The sequence below is a fragment of the Streptopelia decaocto genome (assembly GCF_964273445.1).
Source record: "Streptopelia decaocto genome assembly, chromosome: 7".
In the NCBI taxonomy this organism is placed as follows: Eukaryota; Metazoa; Chordata; class Aves; order Columbiformes; family Columbidae; genus Streptopelia; species Streptopelia decaocto.
The window spans coordinates 60,115,262-60,141,370 of NC_138661.1; the positions used below are offsets into that span (position 1 = coordinate 60,115,262).

At 35.6% G+C, this 26,109-nt stretch overlaps 1 protein-coding gene across 1 annotated transcript in view; it reads right to left on the reverse strand.

The window, feature by feature from the left end:
* SPON1 (spondin 1) overlaps positions 1-26,109 on the reverse strand; it is a 192,171-nt gene that overhangs the window by 132,623 nt on the left and 33,439 nt on the right. The window contains exon 3 of the mRNA XM_082059584.1: positions 21,206-21,339. Within this exon, the coding sequence (XP_081915710.1) occupies positions 21,206-21,339 (134 nt within the window). The remainder of the gene's footprint in view (positions 1-21,205; positions 21,340-26,109) is intronic.

Here is a 26,109-nt window from a genome sequence, read left to right on the forward strand (position 1 = left end):
TCTCAGAAATGCATGATGGCAGGATGCAAAGCAACAAAATGGGGACACAAGAAGTGTCATACAGGTACGATGAAAATATTTCTCATCACAAGGATGGTCAAAGTGATCAAACACTGGAACAGCTTGCCTAAACAGTTTGTGCAGTCTCCACCCCTGAAAATACTCAAAACTTGGTCAGACCCAGGTCTTACTAACAAACTCAACCTACCTGACCTAACAACACCTACTTCAAACAGACAGGTAGACTAAATGACTTCCAGAGGTCCCTTCTAAGCTAAATTATTCTATGATCCTGTGCTTTAAATATCATTTTGAAGAGCAGGTTCCCCAAAGATTACTCAAAAAAACAAAACCAAAACCAAACACAACCCCACCCCAAATAAGCAAATAAAAAACCTTAAGCCAAACAAAACAATAACAAAAACAAAAACTTAGAAAATCCAAACAAGGAACCAGCTGCTTGATAAAGGAGCTCCCAAATCTGCAGATAGCAAAGATATGATGAGTATTTAATTTGAGAAGCAGTTATTTTAGAAATAAAATGTAGAAAGATAGTTTGAAGCCTGAAGTGTACTTTTTTTTCATTCCTGCAGTTAGCTTGTCACTGTGAAATGTCAAGGGAACAGTTGCTTTTCTAACAACAAAAGCTTCACAGCTTTCTGAGTCATTGTCTCTTCAGCTGTGTCTGAAATTATACATGGAGCCAATAACCTAAATGGAAGTTTTATTACTGATTCCAAGTGGAACCAGATTGGCATATTAGATGGCTGCTTAAATATCAAAAGCAGGCACACAACTTTACAAATACTCACAGAGAAACAATATTATTCTGATTTGGAATAAATACACTTTCCTTCAGTTTTGAGGAGTAGAAAAACAGCTTAAAAATGGAATGTCTAACTTTTATAGAGAGGTAAGAAAGCTTTTAAGAATTTACACAAGGTACATATCTGCTGAATCTGCATAAATCCTTCCCACCACTTCCAACATCCAGTGCTGTCTGGACTTTATGGGAGGAGAGATCTGATTGTTTTCCCCTACATGTTAACATACTTGAGTGGATCTTTAATTGACTTGATTCTCTCTTTGCCAGCATATCATGGAATAAAAAGAAAAAGGTAACAGATATGACTCAAAAAAAAAAAATTTGTTTGTTTCCCTTTTTCTTCAAAGTGATACTTCTGGGTTTGTGTTAAAGCTTTTCCATCACCAAACTAAGGTGCATAATTATATGGTACAGGCATATATACATGTAGCAACACCTGTTCATAAAGACAAACAAACAAAACCCCTCACACAAAACGAACTAACAAATCTCACAAAAACCTCCTAAACGTGTTACTTATTATTTCTGGTTTGTAGTTCTCTCAGCAAAATTAAAGAATATCTAGCAACTTCTGTAGTATTTGTTTCGGCAGCACTGCTTTGGAACGTTGTAGGTTGGCTACAAGCAGGTCAGAGTCTCTGTCCTTTCTCCATTTGGTCAGACCACATCAGAGCATGAGGGGAGTGAGACCTGCCCTGAAAGACTTCCCTGCAATAAGAAGGTCCCTCTTCAGCACAGTTGCACACTGACTGTACCATCCTGCTGTGAAAAGCTCTACCAAACAAACAGGAAATGCCATAAACCATAAAAATTCAGAGCAGCTTTGGGAATGTTCCAAGTACTACCAGAAACACAGGGGTTTGTTGTTTTTTTTTTTTTTTAATTTCTTCCATAGAAACACCTTTAGATCATTTTCCTTACTCTTTTTGTCAAATCCCAGTATCAACAGAAATATTCTTATTTTAAATTGTCTCTGTGGGTGTAATGATGTGACAAAAGTAGTAAGGAGGAGGCTCTATAAGAATTGTTCCTATGACATTTTTTAAGCTTATATCAAAACTATTAAGTACAATATTAGAGTTACATTAAAATAAAACAGTTTTTGCCAGACCTGGTGAGGATACCCTAAGTTTTACCTGCATATTGAGAAATAAATCACTGGATTGCATATAAGAGACTTTTTCTGTTGTGTATTACTTATGGGTTAACTTTGTCTTGCCCTTCAGCCATCCGAATTATTTTCCTTAATTATTCCATGCCTTACTGATTTAATTACATTATTATAAGTTGGTTTTCACCCCAGAAAGTTACAGAGAACAATTATACTTAACAGGATGTTAAGTTCTTCTACCTTTTTGGTTTTGTTGTCTTTTGGAGAGAAATAACTTCTAAATGTACCATTTACCTTAGCCCCAGAAAGTGAGGTGAAAACCATGTATTTGTATCTACAGTAATTTTGTTGGTACTTGTGCATTTTGTAATTCTAATGCATTCTCTAGGACATTCTCATTGTATTACCTGCTGTGTTGTCTTAGAAAAAAAAATAACACTACATTTCTGGCAAGGACTTACAAGGTCAGGAAATGTGCAAACTCCCAGAATTTTACCAACAACATTTACTTCTCTTTCTAATATTTAGGAGACTTTTATTTTAAAAAAAATCATAAAAAAATAAAATTCCTCTGAAAGTAACACCCTTTAGCCATTAGATGCCCAGCAACTTTTATACTGGTAGGGTATTCGACAACTACATTCTCCAAAATCATTTTCAACTCTGAAACTGTGCTCAGCCTCATCAAAGAACAAGCTCTATATACACCAGAATCTAATTTTGTCATCAGCCATCACTGACAAGAGTCAGTACAATTGAAAACTTGCATAAAATTATTTATTTCTTAATGCCTAATTTAGGAGTTAACACAGTGTGTTTTTTAGAATCACAGAATCATTTCAGTTGGAAGAGACCCTCAGGATCATCAAGTCCAACCATAACCTAACTCCGGCACTAACCCTTGTCCCTGAGAACCTCATCTAAACACCTTTTAAACCCCTTCATGGATGGTGATTCCACTGCTTGCTGTAATTTTGTTGGGTTTGCTCATTTGTTTAAGTATGTTGCTAACCTAGTTTAGGCAAACCAGCTAGATTTGTTATTTGATGTTGGATAAAAGTCATATTAATGTGGAGTTTATCAGTGTTGCTATAAGCCAACATTTACATCCCTGCACAGGATGAGTGCCTTTTCTCTGATAGATTAGTCAGATGAAAAACAATAAAAGATGCTCACTTAAAAAAAAATAAATAAAACCCTTAAAAAAAAAAAAAATCAATGCATACTTATACAACAGAATATCCTTCTTCAGTTTTATTTTTCAACATTTCACTCATACCATCAGAAAATACAATTGAGAGAAACCCCACAGCAAGAGCAAAGTACTTTAAACTTGTCTTACAAATTTGCTTCAAAATCCTTTTGGTTGTCCTTCATATCATACTTGGGTCTACCATCACACGCATACACAGGAGCTCACTGACTGATTTTGCCATCATATATAATACAACAAAAAGCTCTAAGGGAAAACACAATTATATATGCTGCTATCTTGTATTTGTCCTCAGAAAATCTCTCTGTTCTTTGCTTGAATGGTCACAAGACATAAATATTAAATCTAAAATCTTCAGGATAAAAACTCATACTGACAAAATCATTTCTGACATGTACACTACACCTATTACTTGCAAAAGAAAAAAAAAAAAACAACCAAAAAACCTACAAAAGGCAAAAAAGATGAAAGAATACGTCTGTCTAGAACTTTTGAGAAAATTTCACATTGCTTTAAGGCAAATGCTATTCACCAGGTATTTTACTAGCCACCATTTTTTTAGCAAGTACCATCTCCTTGAATTTAAAAACTAAGCAATATAAATTACACTGTAGAGAAAAGTGAGGAAGGCTGGAGGATAGATTAATCTTGCTATTCCAAGTACTGTTTTTGTATAGTAGATGGGAGCAATTTATCCAATATGGGAGTGTAGTTTTTATCAAACTAGTGAGCCCAAAGTCACATTACCCAATAGCTATATTCATTGCGCTAACCAATGCAAAGGACCTGTGTATTAACTTACAAATCCTAAAATCAAAATGAAAAGATGAACTTGCCAACCATTATTTTATTGCTGCTTAAAAGGTCTGTGCAACCTGTACGACACTTACCCACTTGCACAGGGAACTCAAAGACTTGATTCCTCTGAGTGTTCAGGAGAAGCAAGAAAAGGAACAGGCAGCCATGACCCCATTTTTATGTTCAACAGCCTGCTTTACCTTCTGTGCCAGGATGCAGCAGAAAACAAACTACACAGGCAAAGGTCACATTTCAAACCCTCCCACATGTCCTACTCTTCACCAGTCCTCAAGTTCCCTGCTGTCACTACTTGACTTCTGTTGATTTTGCCATTATTGCACAGCAAGTGTGGACAGCCATGACACAATAAGAAACATACTTGCCCTTCTACAATATTTCTTTTAATCTCTATACCCAACATATATTTCCCTCCCTCTTGAGCTGCCTTTCCTCACTCCAGGTTGGGGGTTAAAAAAATAAAACAAACACAAACCACAACACTTTTTTGTATATCGTATTATAAAAGCAAAATAAGTAAAGGTTAGACATCAGTATGAGTACCTGGTTAATGAAGTCTAAAAAAGTTCTCCAAAAATTCAGAAAAATTGTTATAAATTTTTAATATTCTTGGGAAATTTGGGAAGGAAGTAAGCAAATTTGCAGATAAAACCAGAAGGATCAGAGCTGTCATTCTCCAACTATTGTTTTGGAAGAGGTGTCAGCTACTAATACACTGAAGTTATATTTTAATGAGTAAATTATTTGCTTGTACAGACAAAAATAGTATGTCAAGCGCAACATTCTAACCAGGTCCACCCACTTGTAAATACTGATTACTGGGTATTCAGTGGCAAGAATCCAAATTAAAATAAAGCATTTGATGTTTTCCCATCCAGAAAAATCTTCAGCTCATTTCAGTTGACAGGAGCCTGAAGGTTATCGAGCCATAATGGGCGACAGAACAAATTAACACCCACCGACACTAAGCTAACTTGATTTGATATTAAAATGCTTAATATTACTTCTTAAAAGAGATCTTAATATTATGAATGTATTTGGCTAAGGGTGTTTAATTTTTATGAAATACCTTTAGTATTTGAAGTTTAGTCTGACACCGCAATCCACTGGACCTGGAACCATCAGAAGACAAGACTTGCCATTTCCTTAGCGCAGCTGAGACACGTTTCAGCTTTCAAGAATTAATACCTGTAGCAACTGAATCTCTTCTAGGAGCTTCTTCTGACATCTAAGACTGCAACCTACTGAACATTCAGACAGCTAATGCCAGTAGCTACTGGTTGTTTACACTGAAAGGTGCGAGTGCAGAGAAGCGAAAGGAAAGAAAGGACCAATAAAGATAAAAGGGTTCCTTATTCTAAAGGGAGATTATATGGGAAGAAGGCACATTCAAATTGTATTTGCAAAACAGTTGAAAGACCACCCTGCTGATGCAACACATAATTATCAAAGAATTATCAAATTAATCCATGAAATTATTCTACATCATTAGGGAGGTTCTCACCAAGCTTTTCTTACTCTCTGTTCAACACCTGCCGCAGCAAGTTTGTGTCTGAGGAAAGCGTTCAGGTAGCATCTCTAGTTCATACAATTATTGTGGTTGCAAAAATTAGTTTCAGTAAGGATTTGTAGCAAACATCACTGCAAAACTTCATTACATAGGTTTTTAGAGAATGCAATGGCAGTGAGCCTGTTTTTACTCTCCCTGCTTCAGCCCTAAAAATGCCAAATACAATACAATACAAACTTGTGTCTGATTAGCTACCACACCAGTAGCACTGGTAACAGTTTTGCTACAATAGATCAAAAAAACAAGCTGGCCCCAGTAACCTACGAATACATAAAAATATCAATACCAGAGCTGTGCTCTTCAGCTCATGCTTGGGAATGCTTAACAGCTTAGACAATACAAAAATGAAATATTCACATGTACTGCCCCTATCGTGATGCAAATAAAATGTCTCCTTTAAAGTCTACTCTGCCAGGAGCACTGACAGGAAGCACAGAGCTTCCAATATTTCTATTGCTATGTGGACATTAATATTGACAAACCACAGATTAGGCTCAGAAACCTGCAGTAACATGCTCTCCTTTATGGTGCCCTAATCAATACAGGAACAGAAGGTCAATGCCCAATCATTTACAAACAACACCTACATATGGGATTGAGGAAGATTTTGAAGGATTTCAGTACAACGTTATGGCACAAATCACCTTTGGTTCACTAGTGGAATTTCAGAGTATATTGATGGAAATGGTGCCCACAGCATGCATCCCTTGAACCTGAATGGGACAACACAGAAGAGAACACTCTAAACAGGACAGCCCAGCAGACTACAGTAATCCTTGAAGTTTAAAGACAACAAAAGGCTGGGTCAATTGTGATTTTATCTGATTCAGATTATTGTGTGAAGGGAAACACAATGTTGCATGTTTGACTATATTAGGAGAAGATAAAGGATGGGCAACAGAGCTATTTTTGAATAAGTATTGGTGCAGAAGAGATTTATAAGCACAGGAATTGCCACGGGAATCAGTTATGAATTAGGCACCTGAAGGCTCAAAGAAATAACAAGTACGAAGCTGAACAGAAGAAAAAGGTAGATTCAGCATCTAAAGTGGCAGATGACTTGGGACATAGGAAGCAGACAGTAATAGCTCTTACAAGAGCACAGCAGAAACAAAAACACCAAGAAAGTAAATGAAGAAAGAAGAATTGTTAAACAAGCTTCAGAAAAAATAAGAAAAATACTCTTAGCATCAAGGAAATAGCAATGTTGAAAGGTACAGAAACAGGTGCTAGGAAATGGATCAAAAAATGCCAGAGATGTACATAGGAAGGGCAAGAGCAAAGTCTAGTTATATCTCTTTGCTGCAGCAGTAGGTTGGCAGACTGTGGATGTTGCATATAGATTGTATAAATTATATACCTTAGCTCCTCAAAACAGGCTGTAGTAATGAAATTCCTTGGAAGTAGGGACTGATTCCTGCTCAAGGTGGTTTGAAGCCTTTTCTATAAAACAACATATAGCAGCAGAGAGAGGGAAAAAAAAAAAACAGCAGTATCAAGAAGCCTTTGCCTCTGTGGGGCTCCTGAAGTCTTGTTGACCCAGATAAAGGTCATCATTCCATGGAGGAAGTGATTACAACTATGCTCAAAAGATCAGGGATTAAGCAAAAGCTACACAGTCTGTATCTCCCTCAATCATCAAGACAAGGAGAGCACATGAATAGAACTATTAAAGGAGAATTGGGAACAGTAGTAAGTAGTAATGGAAAGGATTAAGATGATAAATTACCCTTCATCCTGGCAGCTTTGAGACGCAGGCATAGGCTAAGAACTGGAATCCAGCCCTACCAGGTTTCATTTGGAACAAAAATGCAGTTGATTAGATTCTTAACTTCATTAGAAACTCTGAGAGGCAGATGTTTTAATGTGGATAACTGAGATACAGGAGGAAAAGGAGCAAGGGGTCAGGCATTGTAGAGACAAGCAGGAGTGCTCTTTCAGATGCATATGGGAAATAGGTGAATCAATTATGTTTTTGAGATTGACGCCCAAGCGGTATAATTTAAACTTTTCAAATAGTTGGTTTAGATTTTTAAACTGAAGCAAGAAGGAAAACAAGTCACCTGATCTACAAGACAAAACCATAAGGTATACCTATCTGATTTTGTCTTTTACAGCGGGCAGTCTTTTGCTCCCACCAAACATTTACACAGAACAAGAGACAGAAAAAATGTACGCTTTGAAAATTAAAACCATATAATTATCAACTGCGCTGATATTCAGGGTATTTTGAAAACCTAGATGTGCCCTGCAATCTTCTGCTGCTGTTGATTGCAAGATGACACTATTGAGAACTGACCGACCTTCTGCTGAAATCAATTACCAACTTCAGTTTCACTTAATCAGAAGAGAATCACAGCCTGAACTACTGCTGATGCATGAGTAGCCACTGGAAAAATAGAAAATTATAAGGGCAGAACATGAAACTTTATTCTTGCTAAGCCAAGTGGTTTGCTGATAAAGACAATGCAGAAAACACATATCTGAGTATCTGTGAAATTTGTCTTTTCTTCATGAGTTTAGCTTTACTTTATTTACTTGCCTGAACAAATTTAGTATTTTGTGAGTAGAACTGTGTGTGTCAGAAGTACAAACTACTACCATAAAACTGGCAAGAATGAAGAGCTTTTTATTTTTCTTCACTATATAGAAGACAATGCTTTGTCCGTAATTTATTCAGAAAAAAATAGATAAATGCATATTCATTTGTATTTGTTATCTAAATTAACTCTGATGAACAAGACAATTTCTTTATGAACTGCCATGAAATGGTTGTACCTCAATATAAGGCATCGTCTCAGCAGTGTTGAACATTTTTATATTTTTGTATATGAAAGTTCCTTGTCTCATCATATATTTACTTCAGCAAACAACTGCAAGCCAATTGCAGTGTGAGAGAACACACTTTTTTTCTATGTATGGAATAAGCATATTTTCAGAGAAATCTATGGGAAGAAACATTATGATTGGTAATCTGTAGAATTTAAATGGGTTTTTGGTACATATTAAGGGTATCACCAGGCTACACACAGTGTCTGTGCAGTGAGGAGCATCAAGCTCATTATCCTTCTAACGAACAGAGCTGAATCCTTCTCTAGACACAGGTCCCTGTGTCTGCAAGCTGATCCTTTCTGCAGCAAATGAAAACCCAGAAACCATTATAGAAATCAAAAGTGCTTTCTGCTGCATTGCAAGACTTTAAACTACATTCTGTTGAAGCAATGAACTCAACGAGCAACAAATCCATTTCTTCAGGAAAGCAGTGCAAAAAGCATTCAGACTACTGCTGTCCAAATAGCAAAGATACTTAATGCATACCTAATGAAGTAGAAAAGATAGAAAAAGTTGATGCCTAATTGCTGCAAGGAAAAGAAATAGCCCACCCAATTGTTTGTTAAATTTAATATATCAAGGCTTTCACAAATCCCTTCCAAAAATTGTCAAACCAGGTAAGTAGAAAGACAAAAAGAGTCAGTTTATACAAAGAGCAATTACTTTTCTAGGAGTTTTTGTCTTTCATAATTTCTAAAGAATTGCAATAATACATGTAGCTGCTCTTTTAAGCAAAAAAAAAATGTTGTGTGTTGCTTCATATGTGGAAAAAAAAGGTATCAACATAAATATGTTGTTCAGGTTCTGAGATGCTTATTTATATAATACGTAACTCTTAGACAGTCTCCACTTATTATATTTAAATCCACATGAGAATTTAAATACTATTCAATATAATTAAGGATGGCAGAATCTGACACTGTTAATTCAAGCATTTGCCTTTCATAATGAAATATAGCTGTGCTTGAAAATTTAACTGTAAAAGGTGTTGTGCAGAGCTTTTCTAGATTGTTGTGTGCATGCAGACAACTCAGTAAATACTAAACTCAGCATGCCAGAAGGATTTTGCTAACACAGAAAATTTCATACAAATTGGCACAACCAATATAGTTTTTTAAATTTAACTCCAGGCTTACCAATGTACCCTCATAGAAACACATAGTCTTGAAATACCTGAACAGATTGCTTTATGAAGAAGCAAATGACTAGTAAGACATGCCATGTTTATGGCTAATTTCAATTAGACTTTGTAACATCTAAGAATTGCCAAAGTGCTGTAAGGATCGACACCATACTCTGCTAACTTCAACTCTTTCATCTGGGTATATAGAGATTGTGAATAACAGAGGATCTTGCCAAGATATTCTAACAGCACATTATATTAAAGATTCCTAGACACTGGGCACATACTGGATTAAATCATTGGTTACTAAAATGAACCATGTTATATTACTTAGCTTTTTCATTATCTCATTTCATCATTTCTGGACTCAATTTGCCCTTCACTTTTGTTCATGTGAAATCCAAAAGCTATTATGCTACAATAAACAACATGTTTGTGTGATAGTGGGCCCACTGGCACCCTGGTTTTAACACAGAGGAAAAAAACCCTTTATCTGTAAACTGTAGAAATAGTATGACATTTTGATTCATAAATAAAATACACAATTTTAAAATGTAGCATACTACATTAAAATAGCACCTTCAGTTCCTGACATAAGACAAATCACTTGCTTAACATGAATTACCATGCACTGAGAAAGCTTAATTTCTGTTCATGCAGTTATAAAAGAACTGATTTAAACAATTCGGTAATAAAAACTGAAAACAGTTTTCATGTTATTGATAGTTATTCTGCTTTATGTTTTGAAAGGAAATAAAATTATGACTATTAGGATTATTTCTATTCCTTTCCTCTATTTGTTTTGCCTCAAAATTTGACAATGGCATTGAAGTAAAATTAAACATCTGTTTGTAAAATAAACTGGAGTGCTACAGACAGCTGCTGCCGAATGGCAAATGTTCTACAGCTGTTGAGCTCCTAAATTAACAATGATTTTCATTTACAAACAAACAACAAGAAAATTATGGGGGCTTTTTTTATTTTTTATCCCATCCCACTACTTAAAATTTACGAAAATCCAGACTCTACTAAAGACTTAGCCAGAAAGAAATCAGAGTTAATGTAATAATTATTTCAGGTTTTATCCTTCTCCAGCACTAATTTTGTCATTAAAAAAATACTATTAAATAAAAATATTTTCTTGATTTTTCATCTTTTCAGATCTGTAAGTACACAGATACATCGAAGTAGTAGAGTTTTTCAAATAGGTATTTAAAATGTTTACATATTAATTACATCAGAATTAGATGGCAGGATTTCTTAGACAGCAATACTCATACATTTAAATCAATTTGCTTTTTTGTAAGTTTAGGACCCAGCTGGAACTCACTGAAGAGTTTCAAGTTCAGTGCGGTTATGCATACATCAATATTTTCATTAATAACTTGAATGATGGAATAGAGAACAAGTTACTGACTGCAGACAGTACCAACGGTGCAGTTGCTTAAAATGTTAATCAGTTCATAAATTTGCAGAAATCAGTCATTAAATAACGTTAAACACAAAGTCCTAGTTTGAGATAAGAGTAATTATTTGCACAAAGACAAATGGAAAAGACAGTGAGAGAAGTATTTGATAGCAGGATGACAGAAGTCTAGTGGATCAGAAGATGAACACAAGTAAATGTTGTTCTCTTGTGGAAAACAGCAAACACTACAGTGGAAGCACATTCTCTAAGACCATTTGGAGTCATGTAAGGCATTTGTAGGATCATAATGCCCAGTTTGGGGTAGCACAATTCAAAGATATGGATCATTTGTAGAAAGTTCAGGCAAGACTAACGAGAACAATCAGATCTTTAGAAGGGGAAAAAGATTGAAGGAGCAAGGGTTGAGTAGCCTAGAGAAAAGGAGAATGAAGACATGGGTTGGAAAGATGGTTACAGCAACTGAGAATAATGCGCATCAGAGGAATCTTTTTAGCAAAACAGTAGCAATAAGTAAGTATTGGCCCCACTTCCTTATGGGGATGGCCAAAGCTCCACCTTCAAGAAGAACTGAGGTAGACAAGTGCAAGTCAATCATAGTTCATCCTACTGTCATACTGTTCTCAGACAGTAAAAGAATTGGGAATTTCAAAGTCACTTGCTATGGCTTTCCTACATCTTCAAGTTTAGGATCAGAAAGTAGAATTACTAGAAAGCACTGCACCTGACTTGCTACTTCATATGATATTTCCAAATGCACAGTTTAAACACATAGAAAGTATCTTTAAAACAGCATTGAGAATCTAGCAGGACCAATGAAGTTGGCATGTATAATTCTTAAGAAACAAAATCAAAATTTTTAAATATCCCATATATCTTTGCCGAGTATCAAATGAGAATATAATTGACTTCTTATCAGTTTTGTATTTGAGTTTGCGTCAACTGTTAACCTTAACGATTAATCTTAATTGCACTATTGCCCTGGAAAGTCTGAATAAAGCTTGATGATCAAAGAGAGAACTGATATCAGTGTCTTATCATAAAGTATGCTGCAGTTTTCTAATGCCTGCATTCCTACACCACCACACAGGAAAGGACAGAATTTTTAATTTTTTTGTAAAACAGCTTGATTACAAAAACACAAGAGCAAAATAATAACCATGTGGGCCAATGAGAGCAATTGCACATGGCTTCCATTAACCAGAAAATGTGTCATAACCTTGATTTTTTTATTATGAAATTATTGTACACATTTTAAAGGTACAGTGTGAAATATTATCTTTCATAATAAACCCAAAACTATATTCTGCTTACCACTAGAAGAAAGACCATCATCCTCTCCTTACTCCTTCCCTCCCTATCCCTTTTTCTTTTGCTTTGCACTCTTCAAGGAATTAATCTCTCTTTTGGTAGCAAAAGCATTAAGCTGCTTTGTAACACTATGCCTTTGCAAACAAAATTACATATGAATGAATCTAGCTAGATTTTATAGAATTACTATATTAATTTTGCTGTAAAAAAATTAGAACACAACTTTATTAGAAAATCCATTTACAAGACTTTCCAAATTCATGTGCTCTCATTGTAAGTTGTGAACATTAAATCTGTGAGAAAGATATTTCTGTTTCAAAGGTACATGTGTCTAAGTGCAGATCCATGGAGCTGCTACCATATATATTAAAATGCAAATATGCATTTTTACAATCTAATATTAGAGCTGCTATAAATATAGAAGCTGTATAGAAATGAAGAAGGTTACTCTTCCTTCTTAATACAAGCAAACTCTTTGAGTGCTTTGCCCAAAAAATAAAATATAGGGTTGTAAGTTAGTCACACTGGGAAAAACAAAAAAAAAAGCTGCGTAGCTGGACGATGAGAACATTTGAATTATTTTTAAGAATTAGAATAGTTCAATACTACTAAAATATAATCTTTTTTATCTTGCAGTGGCCTCTAGTTGCCTTTGAGAAAACATAGATATTGAAAAATTATTTAAGCTGCATATGATAACCCAGTGTGAAAGACAGAAATGAACCCAAATCATTTAAAGCTGAGCACAATTCTGTTACTCCTTAAAGTGAAGAACGGGGAAAAGTGAAAGCAGGTCCAAAGAATCACTTATGGAAAATTAGTAAATTTTCTATATATCAAATGTGGTATTTTGTTCCAAGGACGGTTAGAGTGTATAGAAATATCTTAGATTGCTATCTTAGTTGTGTAGAAATACACAAAGCTACACACTAAGACATATTAAGCTGTACTGCTATTATCTCTATTCAAAAATAAAGTTCAGAAGCTTTCTTTTGGTTAACTGAAACATACAGATTTATGGTTTTTAAACTATTAGTACAGGAATTTTGATCATTTCTCTGCATGCAGAAGATTCATCAGTTCTACTGGTAAAATCAATATAGCTATTTATAACATGAGAACTGTTATCTTCTATCATTCCATAAACAACATATAACTGTTACTGAGAGCTCCTGCAAAGCAAGGAAGGCAGATTGATCTCTGTTTTTCCTTGGTCGTTATATTTAGAAATAATGGAAAGCTTTAGAATCGTCCTCAATTGCCCCAGAATTAGTATTATATATAAACAGTCATGTAAAATTGTTGACATGTAAGTGTCTGGACAATCACACAGGGAGACTGAAAGGATAAATGGAAAAGGCTCAATAAAGGTTAATACCCAATTCAAAGAAGTGGGGGGTTGTTATTTGTTTTTACACTTGAATATTTAGAGGCATAATTTTATAGCAAACTCCTCACAGCTCTTTAACTATTTACTAGTAGATCATCAGCTTCAAACTGATCAGTGATTTTTCAATAAGTACAAATCCACTTATCTCTTATTTCAGAAAATAAAACCCACAAGTATTCAGCAACCCTAAATGAACATGTAAAATCATCATATTTCACATTTTCTAACAAATAGGATGCATTTAAAGAATACATCCCATATAATGTATTTGAAGAAACACCCAATTAAGCATATTAGAAAAAGACTTGAGCTATGTATTACTCAGGTAAGTATCCCAACAAATCAAGGAAAATTGAACATATAGGGTTAAGTACAGCCTAGCAAAGAAAAGAAAATGTTTTACTGGTACAAGCAGCAGAGAGTAGCAAAGAATCTACTTATACTGTGTAATCACCCAAGTCTAGGACTGTAAATAACTTAAAACCTTGCCCCACTTCTCCTTCTGCCACCTTGTAGATACTGACAAAGAATTTGGAAAAAATCTGAAAAGTAACACAGAAATTTGCCAGCTGTAACCATGCATCATTTTTTTTTTCTTTTCTTTTTTTTTTAAGTTCAACTCTGTGATCATCTATCAAATGTTCCTTTTATATGACTGCAGCAATAGTTTTGGAAGCACTGTTGCTTTCACCCACTTAAAGGAGTCTGCCTGACACAGATTCACTCTGCAGTTCATTGACAACTGGAACTTCTCTGGTAGAAGTAAATTTATGCAGCTTGTTTTTGTGATAGGGAATCATAATATCAACATTTTTAGCAAGAGAGACTAATTCTGAAATGCATTTCATTCTGACCATTTCAATGTGGCGTTTCTGATAAATGCTTTTCTTAACACAGTGTTATTGAGTTGGTCGTATATTAATTTACACACCACAGAGCTGCTCTTGCATTTTGTGGGTTTCATTATCCAGATGCCTTGTGCTCTGTTTCTGGCCCAAGAATTCTCTGGTTGGAACTCATCATGAGTTCTGAGTGTAGAGAAGATATTTGGCTGCATATCAAGACATTTTCACTAAGTATATGTAGTTATGAACTCATGGGGTTTTGTGACATTTGTTTCCTTTCCATTTGGTTCTTCTTTTAGTCTTTCCAACATCACATTTCAGTGTAGTGTTTACTCAGAGTGAGATGCCAAGTGACCTGAATTAATATTACGCTTGAAGTTACAAGAAATCAAAAAGTACATGTTCAAAAAGCTCTAGCCGGAGTTCATTTGCCCTCGGAGCTTTGAAGATTCAAAAGCAAGAGGACAATCAGAATCTACACAGAGGCTGGAAACAGTGGACTAGTATTGAATTTGTCCTCATAGGTACAATACCTATGTTTGCTACCGTAGCACACCTACCTAAAAGATTTTGACATATTTGGTATATCAAGTATGCATTAACATAGTTTTTATTTGTAAAACTGCAATTCTTTAAAATTCCTCTACTCTCTTTGTCACGCTTTAACCCCAGCTAGCAATCGAAACCACAATAGCTGCCTGCTCACTCCACCCTCCACACCCCCAAATAGGGGGGAGAACCAAAAGAGAAGGGAGAAACTCATGGACTGAGATTAAGAGTTTAATAAAATAACAAAATGGTACTAATATACTACTACTATTAGTATATATAAAATGGAATGTAAAATAAAAGATAGTCAATGAAATTCCTCATGAACTCTGTTCATGCTGAGCTGTCAGTCCCAAGAAGAGAGAAGGTGTCCTGGTCCCGAACAGCTGATCCCAGGGATAGAGAGAAAGAGGGAAAAAGCCAAAAATGCAGAAAGACCCAGAGGCCTCTGCAAATGGCAGGATGTCAAAAGGCCAAACTAAAAGAAACTCCTGAAAGAAAACAACCCAAATGGAGAAGAACCAGAATGGGTCTCCCCAGTCAGAAAACCCAGCTCTCATTAAAAAGAAAGTGTGACGCTGATGAGATGGAATATTCTTATTGATCAGTCTGGACGTCCATCAAGGTCTGTCCCTTCCATATCCTCCTTCCCAGCTGCCTCACACTTGAAGGCAGAGAACCCAGAGAGATCTCGGCTCCTGGACAACAATTAAGATAAGAGCAAGTTCTTACGTTACCTTTGTTTCAGCTCAAAACCACTGGAAATTTACTAGGAGAAAAACATTAATTCCTTCCCAGGGTGTTATATTCTTGTTCTCAAACTAAATCCAAATAATAACTGTGCTAACTAGGAAAGAGAAGAATTTCTAACTGCACAAATAAAGCTAACTCACTTCCACTAAAACCAGCACATTCCTTTTACTACATACAAACAAAACCCAATGTAATTAAAATAATGAATATAATTATATGCAGAAAAATAATTAGTTTCTCACTTTTCCTCAAAAATTATTAAAAAATTCCCTAGAGATGACTCAGAAAACATTTCCAGAAACAAACAACAGAGACATTATGACAAATAAAAACTATTACAGATACTGGATATTAATTTGTTGGTTGTTTAAGCATGATATGTATAGCAGAAGTAAATAACTTGTCAGCAAGAAAGTTTGTTACATTTACCATACAAGTCACATCCGTTGCCTGAAAACTCAATTATTCCATGAGCCAATCAGAGAACTGTGGTGTCTTTTCTAAATGGTAAATTGAATATAACTTATCTGCATGTGGCCATCGTTTACTACATTAACAATTAATCTCAGACTCAGTGAAAAATCACCAAATGCTAAAGGAGGAAAAGATAATTACCATCTAGCAATTCTTGACTCTTCATGAGATCTACACCAGCTGACAGATTTAATCAATTTGGATATTAACAAGATTTTCCCTACCATGAAATTTTAATATATGAGAAGCTAAGACAATGTACAAAATTTTCTTCACTCTTTTGATATTACAGAATTCTAAAAGTACTTGCAGAAGACTTTTTTGTTCTATATTTTCCATCAATTATACAGACCTTTACCTACCTGTCCAGTACCACGCTGAACTGAGACATTTTATCTTGAGGAATACAACTAACCACTATCACTCCTAAGAAACTTTTAATAAACATTTATTCCCTTTTTTTTTGTCAATGGTGTAAATCACTTATTTAAATCCATATTTAAGACTTTCCTTGTTAAACTAGATAAATGTCCCATTAGTTTTGTGGGGTTTTGTTTTGGTTTTGTTTTTTTTACAGCATTAGGCAGTCTAATATTAGCCAAAATCAGGGTTTAAACACCTAAACCAAATCAGGGTTTAAACACCTAAAAATTTCTATGTGATAATATAAATACTGCCAGCCTCTGCCACTGCTCAATTGTCTATAAGATAATTAGGTTTTATATAACTTCCACATTGCATAAAAATTATAAATATCTCTCATAAAAGTTTTAACAGTATGTTTTCAAAGATGCTAGAAAGCAAATGCATTCCAAAAAGCCCAGAAATCTAGTAAATAAGCATTAGAACACAAACTTCTATCAAAAGAGAAAGGAAATTACCTGGTCCTCCCATATTGCCACATGGCACCCTAATGTCTGACCAATCACAAGGGAAAGTAAATAGGGATAAAAGGACTAAATTCTGCATTGTGAATACAAAAACAAGTAGACTGCACACAGTGTGACAGCTTAGAATGGTTCAAATAGACATCTTTAACCACAGAAGCAAGACAGACATTGATGTAAGCACTTTCCCGCTCATGCTGGTATTTGGGTAGCTTCAGAAACTGGCACAGGTGCTCACACAGTCAAATGAATCCTTATTGTTAAGTAAGATCTGAATACATTCTGTTGATTTACCTTTTCAGAATAACTTTGTTCCACACAGTAAAACTTTCTATTCAACTACCTAGTGGTGTGATGGGGCTGACTACACAATCTGAGAGCCAATGACACATTCCATTTCCATTACATCATCCTAAAAATCAAGGTGCTTAAAATTGTCTTGCAGTGTCTGGGGCCATCCCCAAAGTGATGGACTGTTTCTCCTTCTCATCTATCTGCAGAAATCATTTTAGGAGCTGGTATGCTGGAATCTGTACCTCTCTATATTTGGATTTAGCTGGACAGTGTTCCTAGCATGCACCACAGGCTGGTAGAAAAAGGGCTTAAAGCTTGAGGGTCTCCCAAGCGATGTGTAATGTTTAAGCAAATCTTCTGTCTCGTGTCTTCAATGAGACTCAAGCACAGGCTTAAACGCTTGGGCAAACAGAGCCTCAGCTTTTGTTGGCATCCTGACGTACTTCCTGTACATTGGCAGCTTCAAAAAAGAGTCTGTAAGGATTCAAACCTTTAGGCTATTTCACTGTCATCACTCAGGGGGAATGAAGAGAATGGATTTCTTGACTAAGCAACTACAGTGCAACATCGTATGTTAATCCATCTTCCTCTTTTTTTTTCTTTTCACCCAATTCTAAATTTTCACACAAAAAAAGAGATGTTTTAGAAAGCAAAGTAGTGATAAGTCGAGATGTATGTTAATTCTCCTAAACTTCGTATTTTGCAGCCACCCAGGAAGCTAGCATTACACACATACGTGCTCATGCCAAAAGATTTAGCATCCTTTACTGAAGCTGGCAACTACAGATTATCATTTGTCTGTGCCACTTTATGCTTGTCACAACCAAACTGATCACATGCAAGATGCCTAGAAAGCACTAAGAAGAATACTAGCCAAATGAGGGTAATCAAGTGTTTCTATCAAAGATAGCAGACTTCAATAATAAAAAAAAGGGTTCCCAAACATCCGTACTAGTCCAACAAAAACTTCCTGGAAGCCTCTATATTTAATTATACCATTATAAATCTAAAACATCCCAGTATTTGACACTAAAACCATATTAAGTTTTTATGCATCAGCTAAGTTTACCTTGTGACTATATTTGACTTTTCTATATATTGAAGTCAGTAGACCAGGACATAATGAAAAGAAGTATACCCTTATGTTTCAGAACAGGCTCAAAACCACTGCCATTTTGTTTTGGAAATTCTAAAAGAAAATGATCAGATAGTCTCCAAGGACTGAAACAGATATGTGTTGATAAAAAATAATAAATAAACTATTTGCATTCCATCACACACAGAAAAAAAGAAAAATACAGACAGCTTTAGTTTCCTCTGAACTTCAACATTTCAGAAATTTTCCATGATGAGTTTGCACTTATAATAACTGCTTTTAGACTTTATTTTTTTATTATACCATTAAAGCTTTCACAAATGACACAATAATTTTGAAAATTGCACCCAACATTTCTATGCTATTTTATGGGAGCTGGCCATAAAGGTTTATAAAGAATGCTGACCATAAACTCTAATTCAAATGTGGTCAAAGCTTTACATACAAAAGAAAAAATGCAAATGTTGTTAATGCCAAAACCACATCAGTGATTGCTGTGTATGGTGTCACAGAGGACTGCAACTGCAGCACAAACAAATGCCACATTTTGATGTTAATTTCTGGCATCAGCAACTGGTAATAATGGCGACTGTTTCATTCTTTCTTTGAAATGTCCTCAGGAATGGAGCAGTTACTTACCCTCTGAGGTCAATAAAGCAACCATTGGGAGCAAGCCTGGATCTTTCACAATTTTTACTGGAAAGTACCTAACAACATCCTCTCACTTCCAGCAGCAAATACACACTTCAATAATGCAAGTATTTCACAGTGTAAAAATCTGAGTGTCAAACATGCAACATGACTCAACCAGCAGAGGGAAGAGAGAAGAAACATTTTTAAGGTTCCTGCAGCTGGTGGAGCTTTACTACATTCCTTTGCAGATAAGACCCAGGCAGAACCCCTGAACCAACTTCAGCCACAGATGTTTAAGTTTCAATGAGAAAAGTATAGGTCTTGGCTCATTTTTTATTTTATTTTTTTTTTTATAATGGCAATTTTACTCAGGACAGTAATGGAAAAAAAAAATCCAACAACTTGCATTGTTGCATATCATTATTGGATTAAAGTTTAAATCTTGTTTCTTTAAAAGGATGTATAAAACATCATTGCCTTATTATTACACTACTGAAGTAGCAAGTGTCTAAAGCAATATTTGTTATACAACTAAAAAGGAGGCAGTCCTGAGGGAAAAGCAAATAGCTTTACTGATAAACAGCTCAGCAACACTGAAAGAACCTTCTTGATTGCTTACTGAAAAGTTCCATATATAAACCTTAACACACAATCTGTCTGGGCATCCAGCAAGCAGCAGGCTTCACAGTTTTCCTGCAGTCCGATGTACACTTTTCTGTCCCGAGCTTATGAAAATACTGTATTTGTATTCTTGAACTGCTTCAGTACAGGTTAAAACAGAGGATCTTAAAATTATTTCACTGGTATTGAGAGGCAGCAGGTAGAAAGCTCTGGCACATGCCAGAGCTTTGAGTCTGTTCCACAGCCAGAGTCAGGGTTGGGGCAAGATCACCCCCAAGATGTGGAAGAAGAGGGTGTTCAAGCTCTTGTGCCAACCCGCACAATGAGAAGGAAGTGAAGCACAGGGTGAGGGCCGGGCAGCTGGGGACCAGTTTTGCTGGTGGCAATTTTGCAACCTGTCCAGAAACCAGTTGCAATTTTAACAACACTTTTTCCTGAACTGGTATGGACTACCTTCAGCCCATCCTTTGTTGCCAGCATCTCCTTTAAAAGCCTAAAGGTGTTTTGTGTCTCTAAAGGTATCCCCAATACTGATAAGACTCTTTGAAATTCTTTGACCTGCTGCAGGACACATCTTAGCGATTGAAAATGCTTATCCGAGACATAGATTCAAAGCAAGCAAAGAAATTTCAACTGCCCATGCATATTTGACCAATCTGTCCTATTAAATATGACAAGTAAAATCTTAGGAGACAGGACATTTCTCTGGCAGTTTGTTCTGATATTTTTCATAGTAACAAGTGACTTCAGGTTTCTACAGATGAATGAGTGGCCCTAAAGCAAAGTGCACCTACGTAATCTTACCTTTGTCTATTGCTTAAAAAGCTTGAACACACATGCTTTAGAAACAGACTGTAGAAATAATAGAAACAGAATCATTTTGGTCAGAAAAGGCCTTTAAGTTCATTAAGTCCAACCACTGAACTAGCACTACCAAGACCACCTCTAAACCATGTCCCTAAGAACCTCATCTATGCATCTTTTAAACATCTCCAGGGATGGTGACTCAATAGGAGAACATAACTAAAAAATCACCAGCTCCAGAATGAATGCATTCACCTCTAAAAAAATAGATCTGATTTTACTGATAAAGGTACATTTAGAAAATCCTGACTCTACAGAATTCCCATTATTAATCTCAACTAAGATCATGGTTTTTATGCAAATCTCAACCAGATGGATGCAATTGTGATCTCAAAAAGTCAGAATTAGGGTTACCAGTTCCATGATTCGTGAAAGCTTGGAGTAACTTTTGAACACTTGGGCTTTAAGTTACTAACATTTAACTGTGTGAGTAGACCTATCCTTGGTCAAGCATGGCAAAGGAGAAAAAAGCATCAGAAAACTTCCATGGCTCTTCATCAAATAAGTATTAGACTTATTATTAACTGAATTTTACTTTAATGGTTAGTTTAATATGCTTTAACACACTTACTTCAGAATTACACAGCCTGTACCAGTAGGAGGAGCCGTCCAAAACACTTGAATGCGTGTCCGTCTTCTGGGTGTGCTCTCAGTGACAGCAACAGGACAATTACTCATGAACTGTGTTTCTTCTTCATCTATGATCTAAGGAAATATAAAAAGAAGAATGTGAAAAGATAAAGACAATGTCTCTTGAATATGTTTTGTCAGTTTATGTTTTCCTTCAGCGGGATTATTTATAAATCCTCTCTGCTTAGCTCAGCACTACTTTGGTAAAATAATTTATAACATGCAGATCACTCACCGAAATGAAAACAAAAAGCCCACAAAACAAAGACAGAAAAACAATTCAGTTCTAGGTGAACAGAAGTTAGTCCTTTCTGAGAGTGGCTGCAAATAACTGTTTTTGCAGAACCCAATTACTGCAGCTTCCTGTAAATGTTAATGAACTGAAAATAATAAAGCATGCAAAATTTCCTTCCTTTTTTTTTAATATTATGGTAACTGGTTGGAACAGATGGAACGTACTAGAGAAGAAGGGGTTTCAGTTTGTTTATTTTTTTGTTTGCTTTTTAAACCAGCCTTTGTTTAAGCAGTATTATTCTTCAGGCATCAGAAGAATCTCTAGGCCAAAAGAGGTAATACGTGAATCATAATAATCTATCATCCGGAGACCATTATTTAGTCCAATCTGAAGACATTTTTACTTTTTTTATTGATTGATGTTTAACAGAAAGGTTTAAGGGGTATAAGTCAACACAAAACCAGAGAGACTGATTTGGAACTGATGTTGTTTTAAGGATTTTAGTCAAAGGTGTCTGTGACAAAATAGCTTTCTTGCTATGGATGTACTTCATAGATTGTACCTTAAGTCTTTTGTTCATCAGATGTCAAATACAATTCACCAGAAGCTGCTACGGTTTCTTTTGAAAAAGGCAATGCTGTGGTATTGCAAAATTTCTCTTCAAAATTAGTCAGTGATCCGCTTCCATTCAATGAAGACAAAATTCACACTACATTGGGTCAAGATTCAAGCAAGGAATTACAAACCTTACCATTTTGAGAAAGAAGCTGTATTTGCCAATTTATAACACAATGCTGAATGAGCTTTTTCAGAGTTCTGGTTCTAAATAAGACACACAGTTTTACCAGATTGTAATTTAAAAAAAAAAAAAAAAAAAAAAATCTTCTGCCAGTAAATGTAACTTTAAACAAGTATTTTGACAAAAAATACTATTTTATATTCTCAAAAAGTGACAAATCTATAGACTGACCAGATCATCTTTAGTGAGCAGGCACCCACATTGTCTCACCCAATGATACTGTCAGCATTCCCAAACATTTTTACTGCAGCCAACAAACTTTTCTGGTTTTCCATGACAGAATGAAGGGCACTGGCCCAGAGGACTGCTGAGAAACTCTATTTAGCTGGTCAATAGGGTAATGGTTAATGAGTTTTAAATCTAAAGTCATTAATATTCTTCAACTTTTTTAACGCTTCATAGAATCCGTGTAACCAAACACAATGTATACAGCTACTGCTTTGCTAGATTTTAATTAACATGAAGCATTGGGAAGCATGGGATCTAGTGAAGGCTTAAGCAGGCACTGCACCATTTCTACTTCTACTCAATACAATTTAATGAACTTAAATCCATCATCAAGAAATCCCTAATCTACAATTCTGCCTTGGCCATCAACTGAATTTATTCTGTCTGCCTTATTCCCACAACAGTAAAATAAAGAAATAAACCTGTTTACTTATCTCTCAGAAAGGTGGTCTCAATTATTCATGACCATATCAATTAACCCTATCCATATCTCACAATAATCCATTCTCAGTCAAAACACAATTTTGATGGAAGGTTTGAGTGAAGAATGGGTGACTTTACACTATCTCATACAAAAAAGAATACTATTGTATGTTATACAAAAGCAGGATAATTCCCATTAAAAGGGCTTCTAGGAGGTCATTTGAAAGTTCTTAAAAAGGCCAGCTTTTCTAGAAAACCAGAAATATTGAAAATTACTGTACAATTTAAACTAGCTTCATATTGTCCCGTCAGGTGCAATCTGCTGCTGTTGTATCATAACACACATCTTTGGTTAAAAGCTTCAAAAATATGTTCAGATCAAGAAAGATTAAGTAATCACAGGTAAGTATAAATAAAACTGACCAGAAAAGAAGAAAAAAAAGCTGTTCAACAGTGATCAATGGACCTTCCACATATGTTGGTATTTCCAAATCTAGTTTGGCTCACCTGACACACACTTCATCAATGAATGTTTCTTGAGAAGCCCAATGGAAATGAACCTGTGTTCTCAAGGTCTGGAGTTGCTATTTTCTGTTAACAAGAACTTCGCTGCTTTCATATGTCCAAATATAATTCCTCCAGCAGTCATCATTGTGGACCCATCTGTGATGCATTTGCATGCTAAGTAAATCACAGGGAACTGAATCCTATAACTAATACTTGAGGAAGGAGTTATGAGCAACTGTGCAAAGTTATTGCTACTGTAAAGCCAGAACCTTGTTGTTTGAAGTCTAGATAATCATATTAGGCTGGAGCACATCCATGCCCTTCTCCAGTAGCAACAATTGAACACAGAAATGCAGACATATTTTGTACTTCTATAGCCTACCAAATTCCTGCAACCTAGCAAGTTATGAATTTTCTCAAGGAATACAGATGCCTATAATGAAAGAATTTCAAAGTTCTGGCTGCATTTTAAAACACAGTCCTGGAAGAATAGGAAGCAGTTGAAGCTCAAGGCTACATCACAATTTCCTGCATCACTAACCAGCAAAGCAAGAAGACTTAGGTAATCAGCATCTACTGGGAAAACTTGACTATAAAAGTATAACATCCTTCAAAAAGAGTTCCTTTGAAGAAAAATAAGACAGAAACTTTCTCAATAAGACTCCTAATGTTGACTGAATACAGTACAGAACTCCTGAACAAGTTGAAAAAGCTCAAATGACAGTTAATCTGAGAGGATTAAAGAAAAAGTTATTCTAAGATATTTTATAAAACTCAGAAGAATTAACTGGATTCTAGGACTACAGACAAATATAAACCCATCTCAAATATATTTGTTGAAAAAATGAGGGGTTTATATTTTATTTTATAAAAATTCTTAAGGGCGATAGAGAAAATATTCACTACTTATACAACAGGAATCCAAATGACATGATCTTTTGGGGTGGTGGATGATATTGCACTCACACATAACATAGGAGAAAGCAATAGCGCTCTGGCCAACTTTAGTGGTGGGCAGGGAAAAAGTAATCTCTAAAAAGAATACAATCCTGATCTTTCTTCTGCAATCAAGTCAGACCACATAGGCATGAAGGAAGCAATTGTCCGGAAAAAGGCATGCAGATTTAAACATAGCATTTGCAAAGTTATAGCTTTTAAACCCCATGTTATCTGTAATGGGAAGCCTTACATTTCCAGGAATGGGCCAGCAAATTAACTATGAGTAGGACAAAAAACTTAAAAACTAAAATAAACTCTTGGTGGAAGAATCTGAGGTCTCAGAGGGGGGATTTCTATATGACACCCATCCCCCCGCTCCCCAATTATGACTGTAGTGTTATTGGACCAATTTATTCCTTATGGGGAACTAGTGTAAATCCTGAACAAGACTCCTGGAGTTAACCTGGATTTGAACAAGTGTCACAGAAAGAAGAATTTGGCTGAACTTGAGTAAATCTACAAAAAAGGAAGTAAGGATATTAAAAGATAGAATTTACCAGCTCTGGGCTCAGTCCTGCATTCTTTGCATATTCCAAACATTGACAAATTTGAGGACAAGTTTTGGGTGTTCCTGAAAAGCAGGACTGAATAACTGCTTAGCTGTTAAACAGATGAATAAGAGAATTTCTTTTCTCAGAATTGGAATGTTTCATGCTGAGTGATAGATCTGGCTGGTTTTCATCTCTGTAAAACGTTAGTCAAAAAAATGAAGCCATGCAGTTGTCCTCTCTATCATTAAATTTATACCAGTATTAAAAGAAAAAAAAAAAAAAAGTTAAAAGGCTATACACAATAAAGAAACGAATTAGTATAAAGTACAAAAGGAGATGAAGTTACATAAATCGTCTACTGGCTTGTGTCCACTTCATTAGTTTAAACTACTGGCTAGCATCTTCAGCACCATTTCTTATTCTGTGGACACATCATCACTTTCCACCCACTGAAACAGCTGCGTTCCACTGGAACAACTGAGTTAATAAATAAATGGCAGCCCACACAGACAAAAGTTCACACAATAACCATTCCTGTGGGCAGTTTTCTTCTTTGAAAGAGCTAATAATGAGTCTGACTTCCAGAATGTGGCAAAACTATCTTCTCCTTGAGGAATCTTTCCCATTATAAAAAGAACATTTGGTTTAGATAATGATAATAATATTTAGTCTTTAGGGACTAATCTAGAACAGAGTTTATTATACGGAAGAGAAAACTAATGACGTACAAAGTCAGCTTAAAAAACTTACCTCAAAGATATGCTTCACATAACCAATTCCTTTGACTGAAGGACACAATATTTCCTTCAGTCTGTACTTAGAATCAGAAGAATCAGAGCTGGGACTTTTTATGAAGTGTCAGTAATGAATCCTGGTGTAGACTACAATTCAAACCATTGAGCACTGCTGGCTCTCAGTGAGATTTGCCATCTTCAGCACAGCACCAGAAGGCTGGAGGTGTCTGATAACGAGCCACACCTCAGAGCACCAGAAAAAATGTCTGAAAAGCTACTGAAGAAAGACATTGCCAAAATACACTTGTAAATTACCACATTGGATTAGGGTTTATGCTGAAGGCTTAATGCTTGTAAATTGAAAATGGCCACTTAAGTAAAAGCTGCACATGAAACTCAAGAGATGAATGAACACAGATTGTTCTGAAC